Here is a 27,952-nt window from a genome sequence, read left to right on the forward strand (position 1 = left end):
AAACAATCCCAATTGAATCCAAATGATGGATTCTAAATTAGTTATTGCTGCTCAAGAAAGATCTTAGAGTCATTGTGGCTAGTTCTCTGACAACGTCTTCTCAATGTGCAGCAACAGTCAAAAAAGCTAAAGGAACAGCAGGAACCATTAGGAAAGGAATAAAATAAAAGCAGAAAATATAAGGGCACTATATAAATTTACGGTATGCCTACAACTTGAATACTGTTCTGGCTGTCCCATTTCAAGAAAGGTATATTAGAACAGGAAGAGGTACAGAGAAGGGCAACAAAAACGATAAAGGGGATGGAACAACTTCCACATGAGGAGAGATTAAAAAGATGGACTGTGCATCTTAGAGAAGCAACAATGACTGGGGGGATATGATAGAAGTCTATAAAATCATGACTGGTGTGGAGAAAGTAAATAAGGACATAACACAGGAACCAAGGGTCACCCAATGAAATTAATAAGCAGCAAGTTTAAAAAAAACATGTAGGTATTCACACAATGCACAGTCAGCCTGTAGAACTTGTTGCCAGGGGATGTTGTGAAGGCCAAAAGTATAACTGGATTAAAAAAAAATTTAGATAAATTGATGGAAGATAGGTCCACCAATGGCTCTTGGCCAAGATGGTCAGCAGTGCAACCCCACATTCTGGGTTTCCCTTAACCTCTGACTGCCAGAAACAAGGACTGGACAACAGGGGATGGATCACTAAATAATTCCCCGGTTCTGTTCATTTTCTCTGAAGAACTGGCACTGGCCACTGTCGGAAGACAGGATACTGGGATAGATGGACCATTTGTCTGACTCAGCATGGCAGTTCTTATGTTCAAAGTGAGGTTTTTATAAGTTTAAGAATTATACTGTGGCTGTTAGAATACACAGAAGTTCAAAAACAAAAATGTTTCCTCAGATATACAGTAGTACAGACCAAATAATGTGGAAAAGGGCAAGCTACTGAATGAGATTTTTTTTCCCCCATCAGAAGTCTGACTTTTTTCTAGAACCAGCCAATTTTAATTTACTTTTGAGAAAACATGATTCCTCACATAAATGATACATACAAATGAAAAAGCAAAATTCAGGCTGTGGCACAAACCATTAAAAGAACACTTTTACATTTCTTTATCAATGTTTCAATCATATGTGCTATTGGCTTATTACAAAAGAATCAAGAGACCTAGTTTGTTCTACATTTCTTTTCCAGGTTTCAGAGTAGCAGCCGTGTTAGTCTGTATTCGCAAAAAGAAAAGGAGTACTAGTTTTACTCTTTGCACTTCTCTCAGCATGGAGAATGAAAATATGCCAGTCAATTTCATTTTTAGGCTTTCATACACTTCCAAAAGCTGCAACATTTGAGTGGCGAATATTAGTTCAAAAAAAAAAAAAAATTATATGGAACTTTTATAAAAGTTGGAGGCTGGAAGCTGTTGGCCCAAAGTAAAAGCTTTCTTAAACTTCTATCCTCTTCCCACCCACCTTTGCTCAAAGAAAGAGAGTAGTAAGTTAAAACTAATACTCTCCTCCTAACGGAGTCCTTCCTGCTTTGCCTGGACACTGCAGCCTGCAATGTAAACTCCCTCCCCTCTATAGATTGGCAATCCCAACAATACCTTAGTACAGTGGGGCAGATTAGGGTAGTACTGTATTTAATTTTTCTAGTTAAAATACGGAAGCTATCTTAAATGCTGCCACACTAGATTACAGTTTAGAAAAGGTTTTCTTACCTCCTTCAATTTAGTCAAAAGATCTTCCACATGTTTCTGTAAATTTTCATTTGACAATTTTAAGCTGTTTACCTGCTCCTCCATTCTGGAAACCTGTGTGAACAACAGATATTAAACACCAGAGCGCTGCAGCTGGGAGCTGGCGGAGTGGAGCAGGCTGGGGCTGGGCTGCTCTGCTTCCGCCGCTGCCGGTGAGTGCGGAGGAGATCCCTTCCCCCAAGCAACACGGCTGGGGAAGTAAAGCGGGAGGCTCCCAGCCCGCCGCTATTCCACTGGGCCACTCTGGGACTGCGCCCCCTCCCCCCCGTACAGCTCCTGCCTCCCAGACCCTGGCAGGGGGGAGCCCCTGACTGCCCCTGAGACCCTCTGCCCCTTATCCAACCGCTCAGCCCCGGCCCCGCCCGGCACCCTTAACACGCTGCTCAGAGCAACGTGTCAGAGCTTGACTGTGTTGTACGCAAACCCGCGTTATATCAGGTCGCGTTATATAGGGGAGACGTGTATTTTAAATAACAAACATTCTTTTTAGCAACAAATTGTATTTCTGTGTATTTTCCACTAGCACTGTTGTATTACACCTTGTACTTTCCGCTACTTCTAATTTATCATCACTAATCTTACAAAAATAATCTTCAATTGCTTTACCTTACTTTAGATGTCCATACCAATATATTCATTCCCTGCAAACTATAAGGGACCAAAGCACATAATGGAAAAAAAGCACAATTCCCTACCTTAAAACATAACATCACCCAAAACTTCGAGAATGTACATTACATTTCCCCTTTACACGGAAGTCAATCCATAGTGAAGAGTGTCAGTGCTTTAAAAATTCCTCACTCAAGTAGTCAAGGGGTATAGACTCCAGATAATTGTTACCGTATCTTGACTAAATTTTGTTTTCTTTTTCAAAATTACTTAGAAAAAATATTTTTATTATTATTAACTACTTTACCTCTTCTTTCTTGTTCTCCAGACTACATTTAAGCTCCAGGATTTCATTTCCCTTTTCCCTGGCAATAAGCAGGAGTTCATCTGTTTTGGCTTTCAACTCAGTGTGCAGCCAAGTGTTCTGATTCTGTAATAATTCCTTTTCTTGCTCCAACCTTTTCTCACGATACTAAAAATAAAATTGTGAAAGACAGCATGGTAAAACTAAATAAATTAGCACTTGTAACAAGACTACTTTCTGTGCAATACTTCTTCACAAATTACGTGTGAGTGTGTGTGTTAGCGGCTAGCTCAGGTTTGGGGCTAATGATGCACCCATGCATAGCCGTGCATCCATGAGTCTCACCAAGTTAGAATGGTCTTCTTTTTCCTGTCTTCAGGCTCCAGGAAACAATTCAGGCATGACATATGCCTACTCCTGGATCCTTGCTATCATTTTATGAATAAGAATAATGTCTCTGGCATTGGAATTCTAAGACTGTTAACCTGTCTCTTCAATAGGTAGCATAAACCTACCCCTTCTCTTCAGGTACAAGATAGAAAGCACATTAAAGGCAAAATATGTGTCCATCATCACGGAACAACTATTGTAACATATTATTCACCATTTAAGTTTCAATAGGGGTCAAAGGCCATAATTAGCCTTGGGACCCCATTGTGCTATGCTTGACACAAACAAAAAAAGATATGACCCAGCCTTTAAAAAACAGGAATTACAGACGTGGAAAAAGAAAATTAAAATACAGTGCTATAACAGAACCCCACTTCCGGAGACTTAAAAGCTTGACAAAGATGTCTAAGGAGAGACTAGGTTAAACACCACATATAAGCTCCAAAGTATCAAAAGGGTCAATGTGCCAATACCGTAGTCGTAACAAAATAGCAGTAGTTTGCTTACTTGTTTGACTATATGAAGGCTACTGTGCCTCGAACAGAAACATTCAGAGACAAAATGATACTGAGGAAGAGTGAGGAAGACACTCACGTTTCATAACTTCAGTAAGCCACATACAGATTCATGCCATTTGGCTGAATCCATGTGTAACAGGTCCCTGGAGACTAAACCAAGGACCTCTTGACCTAGAAACACAACTGCCTGTGGTAAAAGACAAAGCCCATTTACTTGCAAGTAGTAGCATATTCAAACCTCTGTAAGTGTTCCAACTACTAGAATGGAACAAAAAGCTGCATTGTGTTAGCTAGGGACGTTTTCCAGAAATATCTAGGAAACTCCATATGAATTCCCTATAACTCTCCTGGAAGGGAACTGATACAGATGCCAATGTAGCGCTGCACAAGCGTAAGTTAACATAACCTTGAACTACTAAAGAGAAGCAACATGAAATGCAGACAAATAGTATTTTGACATGGCTCTCTTGGGAGTCTATTTAACTGACTGTTCCAGTTTCAAATGAAATAAAAAAACTGGATGTATGTTATGATGACTCTAGTCTGGTCCAAATAAAAGATAAGGGACCTTCTAAGATTAAGATCATAAGGTTATCAATGGGATGAGTAAGGAATATATATTAGCAAGATAAATGACTGCGGTCATTTGACTAAGGTCAAACTTCCTAGCACCGCCTTTGGAAGTTAATTTAGAATTCTGTAGGACTATTGTTTCCGTAAGAAAATGAATACAGCTTGGATCAGTCACTAGAGCATTATCACTACAACCAGGAATGAAGTCTAGAAAGTTGATTTCGTGGATATTGGCAGCTCTAGAGTAAGACCAGTCTGCATGAATTATAGAAAATTCAACAGTTTAAGCCTATTGGAAGGTTACAAATGACATTTTCCTGCTATGACAAAGAGTTTGCCTGTGTCCTTTGAAAGAAGACCCATTTTTATACCACATGTGGTTATCTTATTATTGATTTAATTAATGTCTTTACAATGTAAGTAACTGGAACTCTCACTACTGACAAGAATAATCCATGAAAAACACTACTTACCTTCACCGAGACATCCGATGTTTGAAGCTCATCCAGCTTTAACTGTAGCTCCACTTTTGCTGTGTTTGCTTCCGTAAGTTTCTCATTTAGACGTTTAACATCCTCTAGGAAAATCAGAGACAATGTAAGATGTCAAACATTCAAAACAGTATCAGTTATTACTGTAAATAAATCAGATTTAGTACCTTAGAAATGAAGGCTACCAGTTTATGAGAAGACCGTTAGCAATTGTCAATATGTGCCTCCGTACAACTAAATATCACCTAGCATGCTGCTGGGCTTTTCCTGACTTGCACTTACATTTTCCCCACCACTTTCCTTTACCAATCTGACTCCTGTTCCTTACTGATCTATTAATAGGAGTTACCCATACAAATTTGGATAATGAACCATTATTGAGTTTAGGTTTAAGTCTGAATCCCAAAGCAGGTGTAAACTCAGTTATGGTTTTAGCATATTTACTGGTCATACCATTTAAGTGTTCAATTTCTTGAGAGCGTCTCTCACTCGTTCGAACCAAATCCCTCTTTTCACCTTCCAATTCTTCTTTTGCTCTAGTGAGCTGAATCTTCAATTAAAAAAAAAAATACCAGTTTTATGTTAAGAGTCATGGTCATTCTTTAAACTTACTATCATACAGGGAAAATGCTGTAGTAAGCAGAGGTTATCATCCTAACCATTTTTAATGTGTGTGTGAAAGCAATCCTACTATATAGTACACAGGAAGGTGTTTAACTGCTCAAGCAAGTTTTCAGTTACTGAAACAAACTGGAATCTTGTGTCCGTCTTTGATTTCCACTACTGTGCTGGGCATCTATTCAGTTCTGACACAGAGGGAAGAACCAACATCACTTTTTGCAACACCCTGAAGTTTTCTTGGCGGTTTCATCCCATAGCCCTGATTAGTTTATGAAATGTAATCTCAATCTGAGATGGTACAGGATAACACCTTCTTTACCTTTAAACATAAATTGAGAGTATTCCAAAAGGGTACACGTCCAAGAAAAAAGAACAGAAAAGAACAGAAATATCAGCCACTCTAGGAGAATTGTTTATTGAACAGTGATGTTTTCTTACTCCTTCTTTTGCTACTAAACTGCTATAGAGATTTCCTCACAGATGCAAGACAGACGGCTTTCCTCTGGACTCCAGCAAGCATAGAGACAGCTCTTCTTTGTTAGAAAAGCAGAAGAAATGGCTCAGAGTCCTAATGGATTTCCAAACTCACAAATAAAACTTGTTCTGAATGTGCCTAAGGATAAATCCTAGAACCAGAACTGTGGTATCAGCAAAAGGTACTCTAGTCACAACATTAGTTCTCTGAATTGGTTTTAGTTGGTGAACAAATTAGGCCACATGCTATTAACCACAGACTAATCAAAGGGCCAGTGGGGAAAAAAGAAATTGCAAAGAAAGCCATAAATAGCATGGGCTGGTCTACACAAGACAGTTGTACTGATTGAACCCAGAATATTAATTTGAAACCAATTTTATTAAACTGGTGTAACCCCCTGTGCAGAAACTTTTATTTCGTTAAAGTAAGACTTCTGAGGCTTAATTTAATTTGGTTGGGAACACATTTAAGATATGCTAAAATAAGTCACTCTTCAATCAGAAATAAGAACATCCACACTGGAGCTTGCACTGGGACTTGAAGAGCACAACTTTCCTGACTAGACAAGGCATTATTTGCACCAAGCTATCCATCTGAAGAATGGATCAGATCTAGCTTTTGATTGTCAAGACTCTAAACAAAACATGCACCCTAATTCTAAAGCCTTTCAACTATCTATTGCTATATTTGCATACTCAGTGATTCCTATACCTGGACAGCTGCATTGCGATCATGAGCCGCTTCAAGTTCTTTGTTTTTCTCATTCAATGATTTCAACTGCTCATCTGTGGGGAGAGAGGAACAAGGAAGGAAAATTAAGGAAACTTTTTGGTATTAACAGAACATGTGCATTAGTTATATCCAGTTGGTAAAATTCATGTTCCTGCTTTCATGTTCCTGCTTTAGAATAATGTAAAACTGAGAAGAGAAAAATTTTCCCAAAATTAAAAATCCAATATACAAGCCACTGACCAAATTGGTACTCGTGATTAAAAACAAAAGTAGTTTTATCCCTACTCATCTGCTTTCTGGAAACAATACTCAGAGGAAGGAGTATCAGAGAAGCCACTAACATATCAGTGTCTCAGGGCTGATCCTGCAACCTGACCCTTATGGGGATGCATGTGCATTGCACACATCAGTTTGTAGAATCTAACCCTTAGCTCCTTAAGTAGATGGTAATTAAGATGTTTACTCCAGTAAAACAGACTAGAAGCCTGTCGAAAGCAGGGACTTGAACCAAAAATATCAACGAACTTCTATGAAATGAAAGAAGCTTGGTTGACAGATTTTTCTTTCTTATTTAGATTTTTAAGCATTTCAAAATAAGTTCAAAAGATTTAATTATTGTAAGCAGGAAAAAAAATTCCAATCTGCTAATCAATGTGTAGTTATACTTACTAAGTTTGTTTAGCTCCTGACGGAGAGTCTGACATTCCTGTGTCTCGTTTACAAGTCTCTCCTGACTTTGAGCCAGACGCTTTTCCACTTCAAAATACTGTTGTTCTGCAGAAAAACACATTATGTTAACACTACTTCATAATCAGCTTTTATTAGAGAATCATATCTAGCAGAAAATGCAACTAGAAACAATGCGCTTTCAGTAGACCCTGAAGAAAAAACATTTTTTTTAAGCCAAGTGCTATTGTGCTATTTACTGTTAAGCACTGTTTAAATAATTTTGTTACTATGGTCAGATGTGTTTTATATTTCTCCAAGTGCATTGCCCTAAAGCAGTGGTCTCCAACCTTTTTACACACAAGATCACTTTTTGAATTTAAAATCAATGCAGGATCTACCCCGACCCCACCCGAGGCCCCGCCCCACTCACTCCATTCCCCCCCACTCCGTTACTTGTTCCACCCCACCCTCACTCACTTTCACCGGGCTGGGGCAGGGGTGCGGAAGGGGGTGCAAGCTCTGGGCTGGGGCAGAGGGGTTCGGAGTGTGGGAGGAAGCTCTGGCCCGAGCCTGGGGCAAGGGGTTGGGATGCAGGAGTGAGGGGTGCAAGCTCTGGGAGGGAGTTTGGTTGCAGGGGTAACATGGTCACACTGCACCTAATCTCATAGAATCCACTGGACATTTCATGAGTTTTACTTTTTATTAGCGTCATTTGTGGTTTTGTGACAATCCCTGAAAGATTTTTGATCTATAATCAGTGTAACATTCTCAACTGTGGGGTGTGCACTGGCTGAGCCTGTGGCAGGGAGCTGGGGTTCGGGAGTGAGGGGGGTGCAAGCTCTGGGAGAGAGTTTGGATACAGGAGGAGGCTCCAGGCTGGGGCAAAATTTTGGGATGCAGGAGGGGGTGAGGGCTGCAAGCTCTGGGAGGGAGTTTGGTACAGGAGGGGGCTCCAGGCTGGGGCAGAGTGCAGGAGAGGAGTGCAGGATCTGGGAGGGAGTTTGGGGTACAGGAGGGGGCTCCAGGCTGGGATGCAGAAGGGGGTGCGAGGTGCAGGCTCCGGCTGGGAGGCACTTATCACAAGCAGCTCTCCGTAGATGGTGCACTGGGGCTCACCACTCTGCTCCTGGAAACAGCTGGCTGCTGGCAGGTCTCTGCAGCCCAGGGGGCGAGAAGCAGGTCTCCATGCACTGCCCACACCCACAAGTGCTGCCCCTGCTTCCCGGCCAATGGGAGCTGCGGGGACGGTGCTGGGGGTAGTGTGTGGAGCCGCCTTCCCGCCCAGGGCTGCAGAGACGTACCAGCAGCCAGACGCTTCCGAGAGCAGCATGGGGCCAGGGGAGGCAGGCAGCCTGCCTGAGCCCCGCTGCACCTCTGGACTTTTAGCGGCCTGGAGATTGCGATCGACTGACTGAGGCTCCAGGATCGACCAGTTTATCATGATCGACGGGTTGGTGACCACTGCCCTAAAGTCTGATCTACTCCAGTTTTTGGACTGATTTCAGTGTATTTGTTTAGCAACATATGGCTAAATTAGTGCAATTCCCTAGTGTGGTCAGTTATACTGGTACAAAAGTGCTTATGCCAGGATAGCTTATTTCTAAACCAATACAATTAAACCAGTATAAAACTGGGTGTAAATTTGCTCTTACAGTCTTAACTTGGAAAACTGTTAACCACAATGATTTCTGATAAAGAACCTTTTTTGTATGGGTACATCACTATGGACTTTGAAAATATCACAACCAGAAGTAACACTGATATGTAAAGGTTATTGCTTTATAGCTGAAATAAAAGTCACACCAGATTTTCTCTAGTGTTCCAGAAAGCTTTGTAAATATCTGAGATAATATTTCTGGTGATGCTACTATTTTCTTGGAATAACAGCAAGAAAGATTAGCAGACTTTTAGATAAGTGCTGTTTTCTTAATATGTACTGTAAAACTTTCTCAGTCTAATCTACATCAGTTTCAAATAATGATGTTCCACCAGCATGTATATGAAAATCTTGAAGTTTACAGATAACCACTAGCCTATTTAAACTGATAAATTCCACTATAAACACTTGGAAGATTAGAAGTTTTAATTGAGTAAGATTGTTTATGAAAATGTTAATAAATAATACTTCTACAATCTTCCAATAAAGCATCACAAAACATTTTCAACCAGTAATGAATTAAGTTCAAAAATATCACCATAGGGCAGGAATATTATCCCTATTATAATATTGCAAAACTAAGGTATAGAAAAGTTAAGGGCAAGTTTACAAAAGGAAATCTTTGGCCTAGCTGAGAAATGAACTCCTGACTATACCCTTTGTTTTACCTATGCTCAATTATTAAACAATGCTCTTGCCCCCCACTCCAATCCCCTAATACTTAGCTCTTATTAGACAGCACTTTTCATTGTCTGATTTCTAATTGCTCTACAAAGATAGGTATCATTAATGTCATTTTACAAACAAGGAAACTGAGTCACAAGGAAGGGAAGTATCTTGCTCAAAGTTACCCAGTCACAGAGCCAGATATTAAATCCAGGTCTCCTGGGTCCCAGTCCTCTGTTCTAGCCACAATGCTGCCTTCCTGAGTGGGCCCAGGGCAATAAGATTATATCATCAATAATGTAATTGTCTCTAAAATATTAAGAGTATAATGCCAGATGGGACCACCAGATAGCCCAAAACCCTGGATTAGTATTACAGCCCTCAGGAAACAAAAGTGTTGTATGGATCATCGCCAATCCATCCTTTAAAAGCCTTGCTTCAAGCAATGGCAGATTATCTGGAAAGGTTCAAGCCTCAAACATTGAGTTTATTGGAAGTGTTGCTAGACTGGGCCCACTCAGAGGATGTCTAGACTGCAAAAAACAACTACAAAAACAGCAGTGAGTCTCAGAGCCTGGGTCTACAGACTCAGGCTTGTACTACAGCATTAAAAATAGCCAGGCAGACGTTCCCACTAGAGCTCAGGCTCTGAAACCCACTCCCTCTCCAGGGCTCAGACTCCAAGTGGGAATATCTGCATGGCTATTTTTAGTGCCATAGGCCTGTAGACCCACTGTAGCAGGTGCGTTTTTGCAGTGTAAACCAAACAAACCTCTGATGCTCTTCCTCAAGCATCTGGCTAACTTGGAGAGCAGGTAAAGAATCTCCAGTAGAATGTACATCCCCCTTGACTTTAGATTATTTTTAAGAGTTTTAATGTAAAGTAATAACTTGTAACTTCACATTAAGAACAGGCTCCTAGTGTGGTTTACAAACACTGCGACACAGAGCTCAAGTGGAAAACAAGGGTGTAAAAATTAAAGGAATCCGCCTCACAGAACAAATGCATTATATTCAGACACTGCCATTATATAGATGTAAAAGCCATGGGGGATATTTTAAAAGCCTATGTCAGCAACATGAGACCTCCACGCAACATTGCCTCTGGCACTATCCCTTTGCTTCTTGGCTCGGACTCGGTTATGACGATTAGCCAGTGTCCATTGTAGCCCACCTCCCGCCAAACACGCACAACTCGAGACTCGGCCCCTCCCGTACTTCAGTGATGGTGAACCTCGGTGCAGGACAGCATCATGCGCCCAGCGCCGCGCGGGCGGTGGGGGGGCGGGGGGGGCGCCTGCCCTCGCCCCGGCCCGTGACACCTATGAGGGCCTCAGCCCACCCGCCTGGCAGCAGACTCAGGTCCGGATCCTGCAGCAGGAGCAGCCCAGCGGGCTGTGGACAGCACCGTACAAATATCACCCCTCACTCCCATGCCCTCCCCAGCCCCCGCCACTGCCCCTTCCCGCCGCCTCATGCCCAGCTCCCCCCCACCACTCACCGCTGTCCACCTTGAAGCGCTCGTGCCTGGCTCGGAGCCCATCGATCTCGCTCTGCTGATCGGCCAGGAAGCGCTCCAGCTTCCCCTGCACCGGCTTGGGCAGCTTGGCCAGCTCGGCCCGCTCCAGAACCTGCTGCAGCACCGCCGCCATCTTGGGAGCGAGCCTCTCCAACCCCTCTCTGCCGCCTTCCGGCCCGCGGGGAAGGGAAACAGCGCAGCGCCCTCACCTCCCCGGCTCGCACAGAGCATGCGCATTAGCCGCCCGCCAGTGGGCGCCATGGGAAACGTAGTGTTCACTCTCCACCGGAAACCGAACTCCTGTGCGAAAAGCTTCCGGAAGTAGCGTCCTGCCCGCCATGTTGAGTGAGGCACTGCGCCCCAACCTGTCTGATTAGGCCGAGTGAACTCACAAAGAGGGGTCTTGGTTGGTTAGCAGTAAAGAGTTCGTCGTCTCGCAGCGACTGGATCAGCAAAGAAGAGGTGCTGCTACATCCGCCACACAGAACATGGCGGACCCTGATGGGCAGAAACATCCGGCGCCTATCCGCCCGCGATTAGGTTTGTCTCCTGTTGGGCCCAGTGATTCGGCTACGTCATCAACCTACGCTTTGATAGTTCGCTCTGTGAGACGGGAGCAGAGGCGCAGCCTGGTGATGTAGACACGTGGGACACATCCGTGCTGGGCGCTGTGAGAGAAGCTGGTGCCCCTGCCCAGTAAGCAGGGGAGGCTGCCGTGGGTAGAGGGTGTAGGGGGCTGGCCTCGCCGAGGGAAGGGGGCAAGGTGCCCGGCCCCTGGAGACAGGAATCTGACCTGGCTCGGGGAGAGGCAAATGTCTCTGAAGGACGGTGGGTGTCTGACCTAGCTGAGGGAGGGGGAGGCCGAATTGCGGGGCGGGGATGACGGGACTAAACGGGAAATGTCTTCCCTCTGGGGCACTAGCTGGCGGCTCTCGCAGTGGTTGAGTCAAGAGAGGTGGATCCCGTTGTAACCCCCTATCTGCTTGCACCTTGCACTCAAAGCCCTTGGGGGCTGGAGCGTCGTCCCTCAGCTCTGTAGTATAGATCTGGACTTCTTAGTTAGTCCCTTTGGAAAGAGCAAGTCAGGTTGAGGTACGTGAGCATGGTGGGAGGGGGAAAGAGAGAGCTAAAGAATCCCCTGAGTTCTCCCCATATGTCCAGGTCCTACATTTCGCATTCAGGAATTTTTATTTATTTATTTATTTTTTAAGCTGCAAGTGGAAGGTGTAAAACGGGCCTGTTTGACAGACTTCACAGTGACTTAAAAAACAAGTCCTGTCTGAAGAAGGGAAATGAAAGAATGTTTGCAAAATGTAAATATTGTAGAATGTAACTGAGCAGGACTGTTCTTTCATTTTTCTAGGCAGCAGGTATTTGATCATTTTGATCATAGCTTAGTGGTCTGACTATGTGAGAATTGTGAATGTGTGAGTGAACAATTGGAAGTGAACTTCTCCTAAAGCATTAAGAGTTGAAGGTTGTTTCATAGATAACTTATAAATTATTTTTCCCTAGATTTTAAATTAAGATATTTGATGTGCCAATTTCACAGTTATGTTACCATATTTACAACACCTCTTTTTCATACAAGTCTGTTAAGAATAAAAAAATACACTTTCTGTGCCATAGAGAGACTTTTAGAACAGTGAAGCTATTACAGGTATAAAGCTCACTTGTGACTTTGTTAATGGTCACTGTCATACTAACACTTTCAGGGTGTTTTTCTGACCTTTTTATTTCTACACACTTACCATGCTGTGCCTTATGTTCTCGGGTTAAGTACCTGTAGAGGTAGAATAATATATTTTCTTTTTATAGATGGAAATTAGACTAAACTTGCAGTAATGGGCAGAAGCTATTTTGTGGAAGAAGCTGTTGGACAGTATCTTTCAGACTTCAGCACCAAGCCAAAGGCTTGTGTCACTGGCCTGTTGATAGGGCAGGTAAGTGTTTAAATCTATATGAAAGTGAATAGGCTTCTGTCAGGTGAATGTGTAACTCAAATTAACACTATGTTCAGATAGGGTTTGTAATCTGTAGTCAAAGGTAACACTTCTTTATGTAGATGCTAGGGTGAAGAACCTGTGTTAGTGACTTGAGCAGTTTTGCACCCTACATCAGTATCAAGCTACAGACTTGATCCTGCTCCCATTGACTTTAATGGTGTAGGATCAAACCCGTAACCTTAATGTTCAACTTGTATAAGACAGGAAGGGGATATTTTGACAAAGGACATCAGGGCAAAACCATATGCTTATAAAAGCTTTCATGGTACCCGCTGAACACTTGGAGACTTTGTTTTTTAAATCTTGTCTGAAAGATACAGTAAATGGCATGGAACTACATTTATGCACCTCCAAAAGAATTAAGGGCTTAGATAACACTGCTGCATTTCAAACTTGTGTTCCCAAGTAGTCTGGAATATAGTTAAGAGTTGCATGCATGTATTGAAGTGAGAATATATCTTCAGGTATTAAACCATGTAGTAGAAATGAGACTGTGAAGGTGATAGTAGCAACGTTTTGACTCTTGATCTCCCATTTCTGTTCTGTATTTTCATTCATGTTTTGCTATCAGTGTGAAACCCAGTTATAATAGAATGACAGACAGCAAATGTTACCAGCCATTCAACTGTCACTGAAAATGTGTCCTGTCATTAATATTTGGAGGGATCTAGAACACACTGGAGTTCTTTGACAATGACTTTTAAAGCAACTGTTTTTAAAAGTGTCTGCTTATGTAAACAGATCTTTTTAGTGTCACTTTTTATATATTTGTGAATAATTAACGTAACAATATATGTTACCATTTTAATTTCTCCCACATTTGTCATGCCCAAAACTAATAATCTGTTGTTTTTTCATTGTTACCTTGTCCTTCTCCTATTTGTTCTGTTTTTTTCTCTGCCTGTTGCCTCATCATATGTTTCAAATGTACACTCTTTGGGTTGGGACTGCCCTTTTTAAAAACAAATAAATAAAATGTATGTATCGTCTCTAGCACAATGGGGTGTTGGTCTCTGACTGGATCCTCTAGCTCAGTGGTTTTCAAACTTTTTTTCTGGTGACCCAGTTGAAGAAAATTGTTGATGCCCACGATCCAACAGAGCCAGGATGAGGGGGGAGAGGCTCAGGGCTGGGGCAGAGGGTTGGGGTTGGGCGTGAGGGCTGTGGAATGGGGCCAGGAATGAGGGGTTCAGGGTGTGGGAGAGGGCTCTGGGCTGGTGCAGGGGGTTGGGGTGCAGGAGGGGATCAGGGCTGGGGGTGCAGGCTCTGGGGTGGGGCTGAGGATGAAGGGTTTGAGGTTCAGGAGCGTGCTCAGGGCTGGGGCAGGGGATTTGGGCACGGGAGGGAGTCATGGCTCTGGGCTGAGAGGCAGGCTCTGGGGTGGGGCTTGGGATGAGGGGGTTAGGGTGTAGGAGGGGGCTCCAGGTTTGTGGGGCGGCTGGGGCAGAGGCTTGGGGTGTGGGCGGGGGTCAGGGCTTTAGGCTGGGGCCAGGGATGAAGGTTTGGAGTGCAGGAAGGAGCTCTGGGTTTGGGAGGGGTCAGGGCTGGAGCAGGGGGTTGGGGTGCGGGCTTACCTCTGGCGGCTCCTGGTCAGCAGTGCAGCAGGGGTGCTAAGGTAGGCTTCCTGCCTTTCCTGGCACTGCAGACTGTGTTGCACCGCAGATGCGGCCAGCAGCAGGTCCAGCTCCTAGGTTGAGGCACTGTGCTCGGGGCGGGGGCAGCGCGTAGAGCCCCATGGCCTCCCCGCCAAGGAGCTGGACCTGTTACTGGCTGCTTCCGGGGCATAGTGCAGTGTCAGAACAGTCTTAACCGGGCAACACTGCCTATGGGACTTTTAATGGCCCGGTTGGCGGTGCTGAGCAGAGCCACTGCAACCCAATGACTTACAGTCCACAACCCAGTACTGGATCGTGACCCGCAGTTTGAAAACAACTGCTCTAGCTGCCATTGCAATACAATTAATAGTTGCTTCTGTAGATTATTTCTTCTTTCTGGATCTCGGGTTAGTGGTCTTGTTCATTTTCTTCATGGAACAAATTAGAATCCTCTTGAAAAAAAATTGCAGCCCTCTAAGTTGTGTTCTTGGCCAGCTTCTGGTTGTTCTGATGTCCTGATGCTTTACATTCTTTACACTAGTGCTTTTAAGGACACAGCATGTCTGCTCATCTTTAGGAAAAGTGTTCCAATCTGCATCCATTTCTGTTCCACTTGAAGTTCGTATACTGCAGAGGATTCAGCAATAAAGTTGATAACCATCGAAGATATTATACATACATATTATACATAAATCTTCATTACAGACTTATGTGAAGGATAGACAGCATCAAATTTGCGGGTCTTTGTGTACTTTGCTGGTAGAGGCAGCAACTGCCATTGTTAAATTTGAATAATCCGGTATAATCTAAGCCTCTGTTCTCACTTCGATCTCTCTGAAATGTACAATGCTTGATTTCTGGCCAAAGATGACCTTATTTTGTCTTTTGAAGTGGTGGGAAAATTGTATCGTAGTTTTAGAATATGTCTATATCGGTATCATGGGCTTTGATTGCAACTCTTATGGACGTATCCGAGCTTTAATCTAGTTAGTTCAGGTACCAAAGCAAAGAAACTGTGACAGCACAGGATTTAGCGCAGGCTAGCCACTCTAGTAATTACCCATGCTGCTATGGCTTCTCTGCTCCGGTACCTGAGCTAGCTAGATTAAACCTCAGGTATGTCCATACAAGTAGCAGTCACACCCCATGATTGCAGTATAGACGTACCCATAGAGCACAAGGAGAGTATCTGGGTGAGCAAGGGTATTTGCTCCCATTATACTTTTTGCAGGTGGGGGGGAGAACTGTGTTTTGAACAGCCTTGCACGTAAATCGGTGAGGTGTTGAAAGATGAGGAAACTAGAGTTATGAGACTTTTAAAATGATGCACTGAGCATAATAATCTCTTTAATTACATGATATGTTGCTTCTCAAATAATAGAACTTATTTCTACAACTTTTTACTATCACCAGTTACTTTTGAGATTATTAAAAACGGAGAGTTTTTAAAAGAAAATCACTTACCGCTACTTACATTGTTGACTTTTTTTATTTCTCTAGGTTTGGGAAATGAAAATAGACTATTCATTTTCATTAACAATCTAGTAAACTTCACTTACAGGTTGTCCTGCACCAGCACAGTACTGCAGTGTTTGGGTTGCAAGCACTGCAAGGGAGTGTTTTTGTCTGGGGGAGGGGAACCCAAAAAACCAAAGCCAAACCTCTATTAGACTTACGTTTTCTAAATAATGTTGTTTAGAGCTAAATTTTACCTCTTTGAGCTCATTTAAGAGTTAAAGACAAGGGAGAGAAAATATTTCCATGTGCGATTTTAAAAAAAAAAAACGAACCCCAAAACCTGGAGCATTATAGAGATGAACTACACAGCAGCTCAAAATGTGCTATATATTACACTGTGATTTTCTTTTAAAATCGATACCAACCTGATAGTCTTTTGTGTTTTGTTTTGTTTTTTTTCCCCCCTAAAGTGTTCACCACAAAGAGATTATGTGATTCTGGCTATTCGAACACCTCCAAGAGAAGAGCAAAATGAAAGCAACAAAAATTATCGTCCAGAATTGGCTGACATTGATGAAGAATGGGTAACAGCACATGCTAGTCAGGTAAAACACTTTCAGAAGATGTATACTTATTGTAAGAAATAAGTTTTTGAAATTCTTCTGAACTTCAAATCCTAATTTTTATGCATAAGAGTCTTCTCATGAGTCCTTTGATGGCACTGATTTTGTTAATTGATCAAAACCTTACACGACTACAACCAATATTAAAAAGTAGTCTTTTCCAAAAATGCAGGTGGCTCTATAGTTTTTAAGCACAAAACTTGCATGAAATATATGATGATAAAATGGAAGAATAGAGTATTTTTAAATTAAGGGATTGTGAAGTTGAGAAATAGCCTTGCTAATTTTAGTCTTGCAGTTTATTCTACATCTGTGTTCCAATACCTTTAAAAAAAAATAGTAAACCAAGTGATATAGTTTATAGAACTTTATAATCATAATAGTAATTAATAATTTGCTTTTCTGTTTATTTTGTAAGTTGTCTAGAATGCTCCCTGGAGGACTGCTAGTTCTTGGTGTATTTATTGTTGCAGCTCCAGAACTGGCAAAAGACATCCAAAATGCTTTGCGCAAGGTAAGTGGGTAGATAATGTCCACAGGAAGGAGCTGGATTTTTTTTTTTTTTAATTTATGCAGCAGAGTAATTTTCTATCACTGACGTCTTAGCTATATTTATTAACTGGATTATCTGAAACGGAAACCAAAAATATACCAGATAAATGGTTTGCAGTAAAAGATTGCTTGAATTTTTCAACATGGGCAAAACTATATATATTTCAACAACATTATTCTTGAAAACATCTGTAACCATTTTGACTAAAATTTTTCAAAAAAAAATTCAGCCTGAGGCAGACACCAGGCATATAAAATTTCAGTCCCAGTGATTAAAGCTTGACAAAGCTTTAAGCAACTGAAAAGAAGCTCTTAAAATGGGTGGTGTGGGGCAGCTTTTATATGGGGCAGTGCTACCAGTCCCACTTATAGTAACCTATATATCAGTAAAAAGAAAAGGAGTACTTGTGGCACTTTAGAGACTAACCAATTTATTTGAGCATGAGCTTTCGTGAGCTACAGCTCACTTCGTCGGATGCATACCGTGGAAACTGCAGCAGACTTTATATACACACAGAGATCATAAAACAATACCTCCTCCCACCCCACTGTCCTGCTGGTAATAGCTTATCTAAAGTGATCATCACTATATATCTAAAGTGATCATCACTTTAATCCAGTGGAAGCATTATGATTGTTACTCAATATTGGGACAGATACTTGTGTAGATAACTTACCTAAGATGTGGCAAAAGACAAAATAAGAGTAATTCTTTCATCTCTGTTATTATTATATAACTTTATTTGATGTATTTTCTTTTTCATACCAACTGTCTTCCAAATTGTCTCACAGAGTTAAATGGTTTGAAGTGGGAACTGGAAATGTGGAGGCAAATGAGACTTTAAGTTTTCAGATGTGGTCTGAAGAGAGAGTTGATGAGATGGAGAGATATGAGAAAGCTGTTACAAATATCAGAAGCTGCAGGGAATTATGTCAGATTGTATTGAGGAACTGAGAAGAGGAAGGTGAAGAAAGAAACCAGGTCTATGAGCGGGGCATGAACAAGTCTATGAAGGGTTTTTTTAAAAGTGCAAAATGAACTTAAGTCAGTAGATTTGTTTTTGTTCTTGTTTTGAAGATTTGTGTGATAGTGGTTGTGCTGCTTTGTACTGTAGCATGTCCAGAAAGATGCTGTTCAATGTAAAGTCTACATATTAGATATTTTCATTAACATCCTCTCCAGCACTTGAGTCTTTCATATGTGATGTTTCAGACATTTAACAGCGGCACCAGCCTAACTTAAAACCACGTATTTTTAGTTCCTGTACTGTCTGAAAATGGGATGATCTGAGATGAGCCAACCTTCAGACTGTCAGATTTTATGTTAGATTATAATTAAAAGCCATAAGGTCCTTGGAAAATGGATGCTGGCATCAGAGTGGCAGTGACCGTTCCCAAGGGTTTGCACAAATCTTTCCATCAGTTTCAGTTTGTATATTTGCAGCATGTGCATTTGCAAATATTCCCGTTTTGGTTCTATTACAAAGTGTTATACAGCTGAGAAACTGACTTGTAGCAAAACTGACGTGCTGTTTTGTTTTAAAACTGAAATACAGCGCTGTTTTCAGCAACAATAACTGCTTGCATTAATTTTTGTTTGTGCTATGAAGAAAAATCCCATAACATACTTTTCCTTCTTCTTCAGCTAGTTTTTTCAGTAGAAAAGTCTGTAGTTAAAAAGAGGCTCTGGAGCTTTACTGAGGAGGAGGTCTCTGACAGAATGGCTCTTCATGTTTGTTCTGCTACAAAGAAGTATCCTTCTATAGCAAAAATATAATGTCTTTTGATACAGTGTATTGAAATATAATATAGTGCAGGATCTATATAATCTGTCTGGTCTAACTGTATACTTATTGCCACCCAAAAATCTTTATTGCCTTTGTGTCAAGGGTTGCTAGGATGGATATTCCAACAACTCATATCATAAAAAGCAAGGCATCTACTCTGCACTCAATTTATCGGTTCCCCTGCTCAAGCTCAGTTACTGTCCTTCCACTGTTCACAGACCACATTCTCCACCTTCACTCTGCTCAACCACATGCAGCCATAACTTTGAGCATGTTTACTGGTTATATGGTCATGCATTTTGATTGATTGTAGGGTTGGTGTGTCCTTGGTAAATTACATTATATTAATTTTTGTATGATGCATGTAAGTAGGTGAGGTATGGTGTCTGATTGCAGATAGTAAATGTAGAATGTTTTTCTGTTAGAGATCACCCTTTCATATAAAACTCATTTGGTAGTAGTTTTCATGTAGAAGTTACACTAGTGCACACAGATTTCCATTCTGTATTATATTTCTTGTCGGAGTTGAAGGCTATACACTTGTTCAGAATGAGGATAAAGATATAGGGGTTTCTACTGGTGGAAGGAAGTTGAGGGAAAAAGAGGGTGATCAGCAGGGAGGGGCCTGGATGGGGAAGCACAAGGGAGTAGAGATCTATTTTAATGAACCACTTATGGCTCATCAGAAAGGAGAGCCTCTTCCCAGCAGCATCTTCAGGTTTTCCCTTGCACTCTCTGTGCATATTGCTACTTCTCACAATGCCCCGCTACTTCACTCCCACGTTTAATTTGTAAAAGTGATGTTCTTGTTTTAAATATCAAAGGCACCCAAAATAACATCTGATGTCTTTCTCTGTGGCACTGTAACTTGCAATTGTAATAATAAAAAATAGTTTAAAGGTTGATTATGATGGGGAAGTAACAGGCATGGTGGGAAGAATGTTGTAAGTCAGTGAAATAGCTGTGCAGGTGAGGATCATGGAGAACTGGGGCTCAGCAGTTTGATGGGGGAGAAGTATTGCTCTGGAGGAGGCCAGGAGAGAGAGAGAGCACAATTCTAGAGAAGTATGGGAGACATCAGGGTTTGCAAGTGTAAAATACATATCACCATTGATTGATTAGCTATCCATATGAATAGCTAATCAGTGTTGATACATATTTGAAAGGCAGGCACATCATTTCTGTAATACGTGTAGTTTACAGGTGAAACTTTTTTTTTTATTCCCATCAGTGTGAGAACATTCTCTACAATATTAAAAACTTGGCTCTGGAAAATAAGAAGATAGTGAACATAAATGATAAATTATAAGTTAATTTAAAATATTTGTTTTTATTTTGTTCCTTAGTTTTTATTCCTTTTAAGCATGTTTCACTGAATTTTTTCCTTAATTAATAAAGGATACTTTGTCGAACCTATGATATGCAAGATCCAAAGGTAAGATTGACTACTGTATGTAAGATTTATAAAGTTCAGAAGAAATAGATTTTATTTCACATTTGTAATATTGTATTAAGCCATTATATTTACTACATTTTAAAAATAAAACCCTGTCTTTTCCTCCCAGAGTTCACCTAAGCCAGCAGACTGGAAGTACCAAAGTGGCCTGTCTGCCTTCTGGCTATCCTTGGAGTGCACAATTAATGTTAATATCCACATCCCACTTTCTGCTACATCAGTCAGCTATGAACTAGAGAAAAATACTAGGGTAACTAAATAATAACAATACACTATTGCTTACTCCTTTAATATTGTACATACAATTGTACTGCTTAGAAATGAATAATGTGTTATGAAAATATGGAGTAGGTAGGGGAATAGAATTAATGATTTGTTACTGGCAGTTAAATCTATAAGGTAATAAGTTCCTTATACACAACTCACTTGCTGCATTAAGCATAAAAAAGCATAAGGAGAGAAATCTTTCAAGATTTTTATTTTCCTGTATTTATTCTATTTAAATTATTAAGAAACATTTTTAGGAGTGTGTAAAGAAGATAACATCTTTTCCTTTTTCTCTTCATTTGATGCAGGGTCTGGTTTTGATAGGATTTGAAAATGGGGTGCTCTCATTGCCCATTCACTATTAATAAGCCCCACCCCATCTTATGGAAAAACAAAATCCACATGTCATGTCTTCCATATAGGTGGTTATGCAAATTAGCTTTATATTTAGGCCAATAAAAATTAAAATTAATATTTCTATTTACTTTAGGAAATGTAGATTAAGAGGTGTATTGTGAGTAGTATGTTGTCTATCAGTATAATGCAGATGGATGAGAGGTCTGAAATTTGGTTAGGATTTAATGTCTTTCTTTGGTTAATGATTTAAACGTGCATTACAGTAGTTTTGGAGTGTTGGTGGGTTTTGTGGCAATATTCAACCAAAAGTGTAGTTTATTTTTAGAGGTTTCAGAGTAGCAGTCTATATTCGCAAAAAGAAAAGGAGTACTTGTGGCACCTTAGAGACTAACCAATTTATTGGAGCATAAACTTTCGTGAGCTACAGCTCACTTCATCAGATGCGAAAGCTTATGCTCCAATAAATTGGTTAGTCTCTAAGGTGCCACAAGTACTCCTTTTCTTTTTCTTTTTAGAGAAGCTTTCTTCTCAAAATATATACTTACAATCTTTCTGTGTTTTTTGGTTTTTAAAGAACGGATTAACCCGGTGGGCAAAACAGATAGAGGAAGGTGTTTTTCTGATCAACGGGCAAGCTAAAGAAGATGACACAGAGCTATTGGAAGGGCAGGTGTGTGCTGTATAGTATAGAATTAATATCGATGTGTCACTCAAAATGTCTGGTATGGTAATATTAGTGGCTGAAAGGTCTTCTGTAGAATATTTTACTTCTAACTGGCATGTGCCATGTAATTAATATAAAGGATTGCTTTTCTCTTACATAAAAATTGCCATACTGGGTCAGATGAAAGGTCCATCTAGCCCAGTATCCTGTCTTCCAACAGTGGCCAATGCCAGGTGCTTCAGAGGGAATGAACAGAACAAGTAATCATCACGTGATCCATTCCCCGTCGCCCATTCCCAGCTTCTGGCAAACAGAGGCTAGGGACACCATCCCTTCCTATCTTCCATCAACTTATCTAGTTCTTTTTTGAACCCTGTTATAGTCTTGTCCTTCACAACATCCTCTGACAGAGCGTTCCACAGGTTGATTGTGCATTGTCTGAGGAGATACTTCCTTTTGCTTGCATTAAACCTGCTGCCTATTCTCCACCTGTCCTTGAAGCAAAAAAGGGATGATTGTAGAAGTAGTAAAAAGAAGGATAAGTTAGGGAGGACTGGTGTATAAGAATTCTGCCCATATGCTGAAGATTAGATTGACTTTTATGGGTGACTTCAACAGCTTTATTTCTGTTGCAGTTTTTAGAGGTGAAGAGTGAGCCACTCAAGAAGATTTTAATGAGATCATCTAAAACTGTGCAGTTTTTTTGGTACTAAAACCACTACTACTAATTTTTTCCAAAGATTCCTAACTTTTTATTAACTGTGTCCTTAAGGTGGTTTCTATATCTCAATTTTCTTTCTAAAATCTACAAACTGGTACTACGGTGCTAGAGGCCATTGGAGCACCTAGGTATGGTAGATACAGATATGTGTTCTGTATATTTCATATACCATTTTCTCCTTTTATCTCAGAAAAAGTCTTCAAGAGGAAATATTCAACACCGTATTCAACCCTTTGATGTGAAGGTTCTGACACAATTGGTAAGCATTGTGTGTAGAAAATGCTGGTAAGGTTAAGTGCAGTATTGCATAAAGCTTTATTCTCAGATGCCTAGCCTAAAAAAGGGGCATGACGTAAAAATTGAAAATGTCTTTTTTAACAACTCCTCCCCACTATAGGTTTGGTTTCTTGTTCAAATTAATATAATTCTGGTATGTAGGGACTTATCCAAGTTATTGTTATTGACTTCAGTGGAAGTATCAGGTCCTGATAGAGCACCTGAGGATCATACAGTATAGTTGGAGGGGAGGGAAACTGAGGCCTAGAGATGTTAAATTCTGTAAACTGCTCATGTTGGGCAGAATCCTGCACCTACCAGGCTCTATTTATTTCAGTGGGGCTTTGTGTGGCTATATGGGTTCACCTGCACAAAAAAGGCTTACAGATCTTAAGGCCAGAAGGGACCATTGTGCTCATCTATGGTCTGACCTCTTGTGTAACACAGATCATAGCATTTTTATCAAGTGGTTTCTGATTCAAGCCCATACCTTCTGGTTGAGCTAGAGCACATATTTTTTTAGAACAGCAGCTCTCAACCTTTTCTACTGTACCCCTTTCAGGAGTCTGATTTGTCTTCTATACACCCAGGTTTCACCTCACTTAAAAACTAATTGCTTTCAAAATCAGACTTAAAAATAGAAAAGTGTCACAGTGCACTATTACTGACAAATTGCTTACTTTCTTTTTACCATATAATTATAAAATAAATCAATTGGGGCATAAATATTTACTTACATATCAGTGTATAGAGCAGTATAAACAAATCATTGTATGAAATTTTAGTTTATACTGATTTCACTTCTGCTTTTATGTAGCTTGTTGTAAAACTAGGCAAATATCTAGATGAGTTGATGTACTCCTGGAAGACCTCTGAGTACCCTCAGGGGTACGTGTACCTCTGGTTGAGAACCACTATTTTAGAAGACAGACATCCAATTCTGATTTTAAAGACTATAGGTGATGTTCCTAGTTGAGTTGTTTCAGAGGTTTAATTTACTCACCAAAAAAAAAAGTGCAAAAAAGCATCTTATTTCAAATAGTTTGTGTGATCAGAGCCCAACTGGCCTGTTGAAGGTTACACAAAGTTCATGACATCTTTAAATTTAATCAAAATAGTAATAATGTAAGTTTATTTTTCTTGTGAGAGATGCCCATTTATGCTCTGTGCAAAGGGCAGATGTTTACAGTCAAACTATTGGTCTCCGACAATACTGTTTATACTGGAATCGCTAATTGTTCTGTGAACATCTTTGGGATAGTCAAAGGAGAATATCGGACTGAAGGGATTTCCATAATGGTCTCCCTCTTGCCACACAAACATTATAGTTTGCCCTAAAATAGGGTAAGGACTCCATGGATATTAGCTTTGATCTAGTTCCAAATATGACCAGATAAAAATGTCTTCCTAATTAATTATAGGACTGGTGGATGATTCTGCTGTAAGAAAAATACTCAAACAACACAACGTAGATATTCTAGATTATACTTACTAATACAGTAAGTAGACAAACTTTCTGTCACTTAAAAAAAGGCTTCAAAAAGTAGTGTACAAGGGAGGTTACTGGGAAGATACTGTATTCATATTAGCAACAGGCTGTTTAAAAATAATGTAAGCATTTTACACATTCTAGGGCTATAGAATTAATTTTATTTTCAGTTAAAACAGTGGTGACCAAACTTCAAAAACAAGCTGAGGGAGCTATTTTCACAACCTTGCTAGCATCACCATTGATGTCTATTTGCATGCTGATGAGAAGTAAACATAAAATACATTAATTGCAAGAAATTATAAGTTCCTGGAAAAGCAAATTTTAAAGAATTTACCAACTGGAAAAGGACAAAACTATTAAGACGGAGCTTCATATTTAAGTTACTTGCTAAAAGGTATTAACTGCGAGAGGAGAATAACACACATTTTACCAAGTACTTAAAATGTTTAAGTGCTGTTAATTGAAATTTGTAGTGGCTTCATGACTGACCATATTGCAGATGCATAGGTAACATTATAATTGAAATGTGTTTATTTTTCAGTCCCAGAGTTCAGGCCATCGATCTGCAGCAATGGTGCAAGTCTGCCGTGGTTCCATTAATCTTAAAGGTGCTGTGAAATGCAGAGCTTACATCCATAATAACAAGCCAAAAGTTAAAGATGCTATTCAGGTATTGAATGCACTCTCCTTCATTGCTTTTCCCAAATATTTTACTAGAACCCTAAAATTATTGTTCTGCATTTGCCTTTGGTGGGATAATAGAGGTCCAAACTGGGCTCCAAAAAGTCTGAACTCCAGACAGCTAGAGTGATAGTTTGGAATTTTTAGAAGTCCTTTTTATTGTTCAAGAAAATAAATTTTTCAAAAAGTTTTTAATTTTATTTAGAAGCAGTTCATTTTAGATCTCTACTAGTGTTGTTTTTGTCCTCCTAAGAAATCCTAACTTACTCTTAGTCTAGTGGTGGTAATGCTTGGTGTAAAGTTTTCTTAAAATTAAAGGAATGACTTCTGTATGTTACGTATTGTACTTGCCAGAGGAAAAATGTAGGCAGATTAGGTACTCCAGTTACTCTTTTGAAATGTATTTGGAGTAGTACTTCTAAATCAAAGTGATCTTTTCTGTTGTCCTGCTGCACTTCTAATATTGTCCAAAAAAGTACTGAACATGACAGTCAGTATTTTTCCATGTTGCAACCTTCTGCATGGTAACAGACCACATGTTTTGAAATTGTGCATATAATCTCCCATTTCTGTTAGTGAGTAAGGCTATGTCTACACTAGAGACCTTACAGCGGCGTAGCTGCTGTATGCCGATGGGAGAAAGCTGTCCCATTGACGTAATTAAACCTCCTCCAACGAGCGGCAGTAGCTATGTCGGTGGGAGAGTGTCTCCCGCTGACATAGCGCTGTCCACACCGGCGCTTCTCTTGGTGTAACTTACGTCACTCAGAAGGGTGTTTTTTCATATAAAAATACTGAGTGACCTAAGATATACCGACAAAAGGAGCTAGCGTAGACATAGCCAAACTAAAGACAAAGGATAAAATTCAAGCACCATTGAACACTGGCAAAACTCTTACAGACTTTAATGCAAACAAGATTTCACTCATAATGTTCATAACAAAAATACATAAAAATCAATAACGCAACAGAGAATATTGTGACTTGATGAAGCAGGTTTTATAAATTTAACATTACTAACTTTTGATTGGCAACACCTTTTTAAAATCAAACTAGCATTTTGCATAACTAAAAAGCACCATAAACAGATAACTTCTATTATGTTTAGGAAACCTCCTAACTGCATAAAACGGTTTTATTTAACAGACCAGTTATAGTGACGGGCTATATTGTACTCTGATTAGTTTCAGTGGAGGGGGTGGTTTTTAATGGAGGAGCAGCATATGTGAGAGCAGTATTTGTCTCGATAGCCTAATTATTCTATTGCAGCTTTGTGTGTGGCGTGCCAAGCCGTTCAGACATTAATGAATTAGGTCTCTTAAAATCATTGTGGGATTAGGAAAGTTTTAAAGAGAGCCTGTAACTTGGCCAAGAAGATACAGGAAATCTGTTGTAGAGCCAAGAACATAACCCAGTCTCCTGAGTTTGATCATATGCTTATTTTCAATATTGAAGCTTATTTAAAACAAGCAGATAATAATAAAATCACACTTCTTGATGATTTGTTGTTGTTATGGTAGGATACTGAAGGGGAAAGTTTTGGTTTTTTGGTACTAGGTTCCCTTTGTCAGGCATTTTTTTTTTTATTCCTGTTTTTTATATTTTGATTTTGTTAATGCATATCATGGTTAAGTTGGCCTAAATGCAGAGGACAAACTGAGACTTTTTTTTTTTTTACTATGGTTGTTTCTTGGGAATCACCATGTCAGCTAGTTTGCAAGGTATTTGTGTTTATTGTGTGTTTTTTGTTTTGTCCTTGCAGGCTTTGAAGAGGGATATAATAAACACACTCTCTGATCGTTGTGAAATATTGTTTGAAGATCTGATTATAAATGAGGCACCTGCCAAAAAAAGTAGGAGACTAGAGAAGAAAGCAAATTATCTTTTTCTAATGTAATTTGCCTTTTGTTTTCCTGGAGTTCCTTACTGATAGTCATCAGGATTCAATCTGAAATACTGAAATCTGGGTGTAGTTAGAGGGAAGCAAAAGTGTATCAGGCAGCATAAATTGTACTTGTCACTCCTTTGCCTCTTTTTTCAGCTGTCCACTTCAGAAGGATTTCGTTCAACTTCAGACATTGTACTTTTGGCCTGCATTTTCCCCCATAATGTTTATTAAATACCTTCTTGCCCCGAGTGTAAATTAAACTTCCACTTTATTCCCTTCTTGGCATAGTTGACCCTCAGTACAGTACCCCATAGTCATGGACTCAGCATCAAGATCTCAAATACAGAAGGGCTTTGACACTTAGTCAGAATCAGCCAATTATTTTTGTGATGTCCACACCCAACAGGGAAATAAACAATATACCGAACTTGGCAAGATTCAAAAAAGAATTATCCATATCCTAACTATTAGGGATTTGGGGGAGACCTAACATGCAGGACAGACCATACCACATTTGCCTGCAGCAGGAGTCTTACACCTTCCTCTAAAGCATCTTATGCTGACCATTGTTAGAGACAGGATACTGGACTAGATGGACCTCAGGTCTGAGCCAGTATGGGAATTGTTATGCTCCTATCCAGATGTACAAATGTAGCCCATGTAGTGTTAGTCTCCAGTATTTCACCTCTGAGGTTTCATATATATAATATACAAAATTCACTTTACATTTAAATGAAAAGGTATGTATCTTGCATGTCAGCTCAGCATATTGAATGAATTGCAAGGCTATCTGGGTTTGTATTAATTTCAAGGCCAGAATTGTTTTCACTACATACATTTATTCTCCATAATAGTGAACTTTGTATCTTAATATAATTACAAACCGTGAAACCAAATTAGTATACCAATACTATCTCAGTTGGTTCATGCTTAAGTTATCCATCAGACTCATAGATATTAAGGTCCAAAGGGACCATTACGATCATCTAGTCTGACCTCCTGCACAATGCAGGCCACCGAATCTCACCCACCCACTTCTGCAATAAACCTCTCGCCTATCTGAGCTATTGAAGTCCTCAAATCGTGGTTTAAAGACTTAAAAGTGCAGATAATCCTCCAGCAACTGACCCGTGCC

General features: G+C 40.2%; 2 protein-coding genes across 12 annotated transcripts in view; one reads left to right on the plus strand and one right to left on the minus strand.

Annotated features, from left to right (window-relative positions):
* Positions 1-11,179, minus strand: part of TPR (translocated promoter region, nuclear basket protein) — a 74,184-nt gene extending 63,005 nt beyond the window's left edge. For 5 of the 6 annotated variants that reach the window (XM_073356694.2, XM_073356693.1, XM_073356692.1 and 2 more), the window contains exons 1-7: positions 10,977-11,179; positions 7,153-7,257; positions 6,463-6,536; positions 5,109-5,205; positions 4,638-4,741; positions 2,687-2,851; positions 1,732-1,824 (exon numbers count right to left, since the gene is read on the minus strand). In XM_073356694.2, coding sequence (XP_073212795.1) covers positions 1,732-1,824; positions 2,687-2,851; positions 4,638-4,741; positions 5,109-5,205; positions 6,463-6,536; positions 7,153-7,257; positions 10,977-11,127 — 789 coding nt within the window. In that variant the 5' untranslated portion in view covers positions 11,128-11,179. The remainder of the gene's footprint in view (positions 1-1,731; positions 1,825-2,686; positions 2,852-4,637; positions 4,742-5,108; positions 5,206-6,462; positions 6,537-7,152; positions 7,258-10,976) is intronic. The other variant, XM_073356691.2, reaches the window with a different exon arrangement.
* Positions 11,180-11,324: 145 nt separating this feature from the next.
* The window catches only part of ODR4 (odr-4 GPCR localization factor homolog), a 36,638-nt gene continuing 20,010 nt past the window's right edge, over positions 11,325-27,952 (plus strand). For 3 of the 6 annotated variants that reach the window (XR_012160332.1, XM_073356698.1, XM_073356702.1), the window contains exons 1-11: positions 11,541-11,690; positions 12,813-12,937; positions 16,524-16,658; positions 17,095-17,190; positions 18,874-18,980; positions 20,414-20,450; positions 20,581-20,721; positions 21,670-21,765; positions 22,671-22,739; positions 24,790-24,918; positions 26,692-26,782. Coding sequence is in view for 5 of the 6 variants with exons in the window: in XM_073356698.1 (XP_073212799.1) it covers positions 12,839-12,937; positions 16,524-16,658; positions 17,095-17,190; positions 18,874-18,980; positions 20,414-20,450; positions 20,581-20,721; positions 21,670-21,765; positions 22,671-22,739; positions 24,790-24,918; positions 26,692-26,782 (1,000 nt within the window). In the remaining variant the exon portion in view is untranslated. The other 3 variants (XM_073356701.1, XM_073356700.1, XM_073356703.1) reach the window with 3 other exon arrangements.

The sequence above is a fragment of the Lepidochelys kempii genome, chromosome 8 (genome assembly GCF_965140285.1).
Source record: "Lepidochelys kempii isolate rLepKem1 chromosome 8, rLepKem1.hap1, whole genome shotgun sequence".
Taxonomy (NCBI): Eukaryota; Metazoa; Chordata; order Testudines; family Cheloniidae; genus Lepidochelys; species Lepidochelys kempii.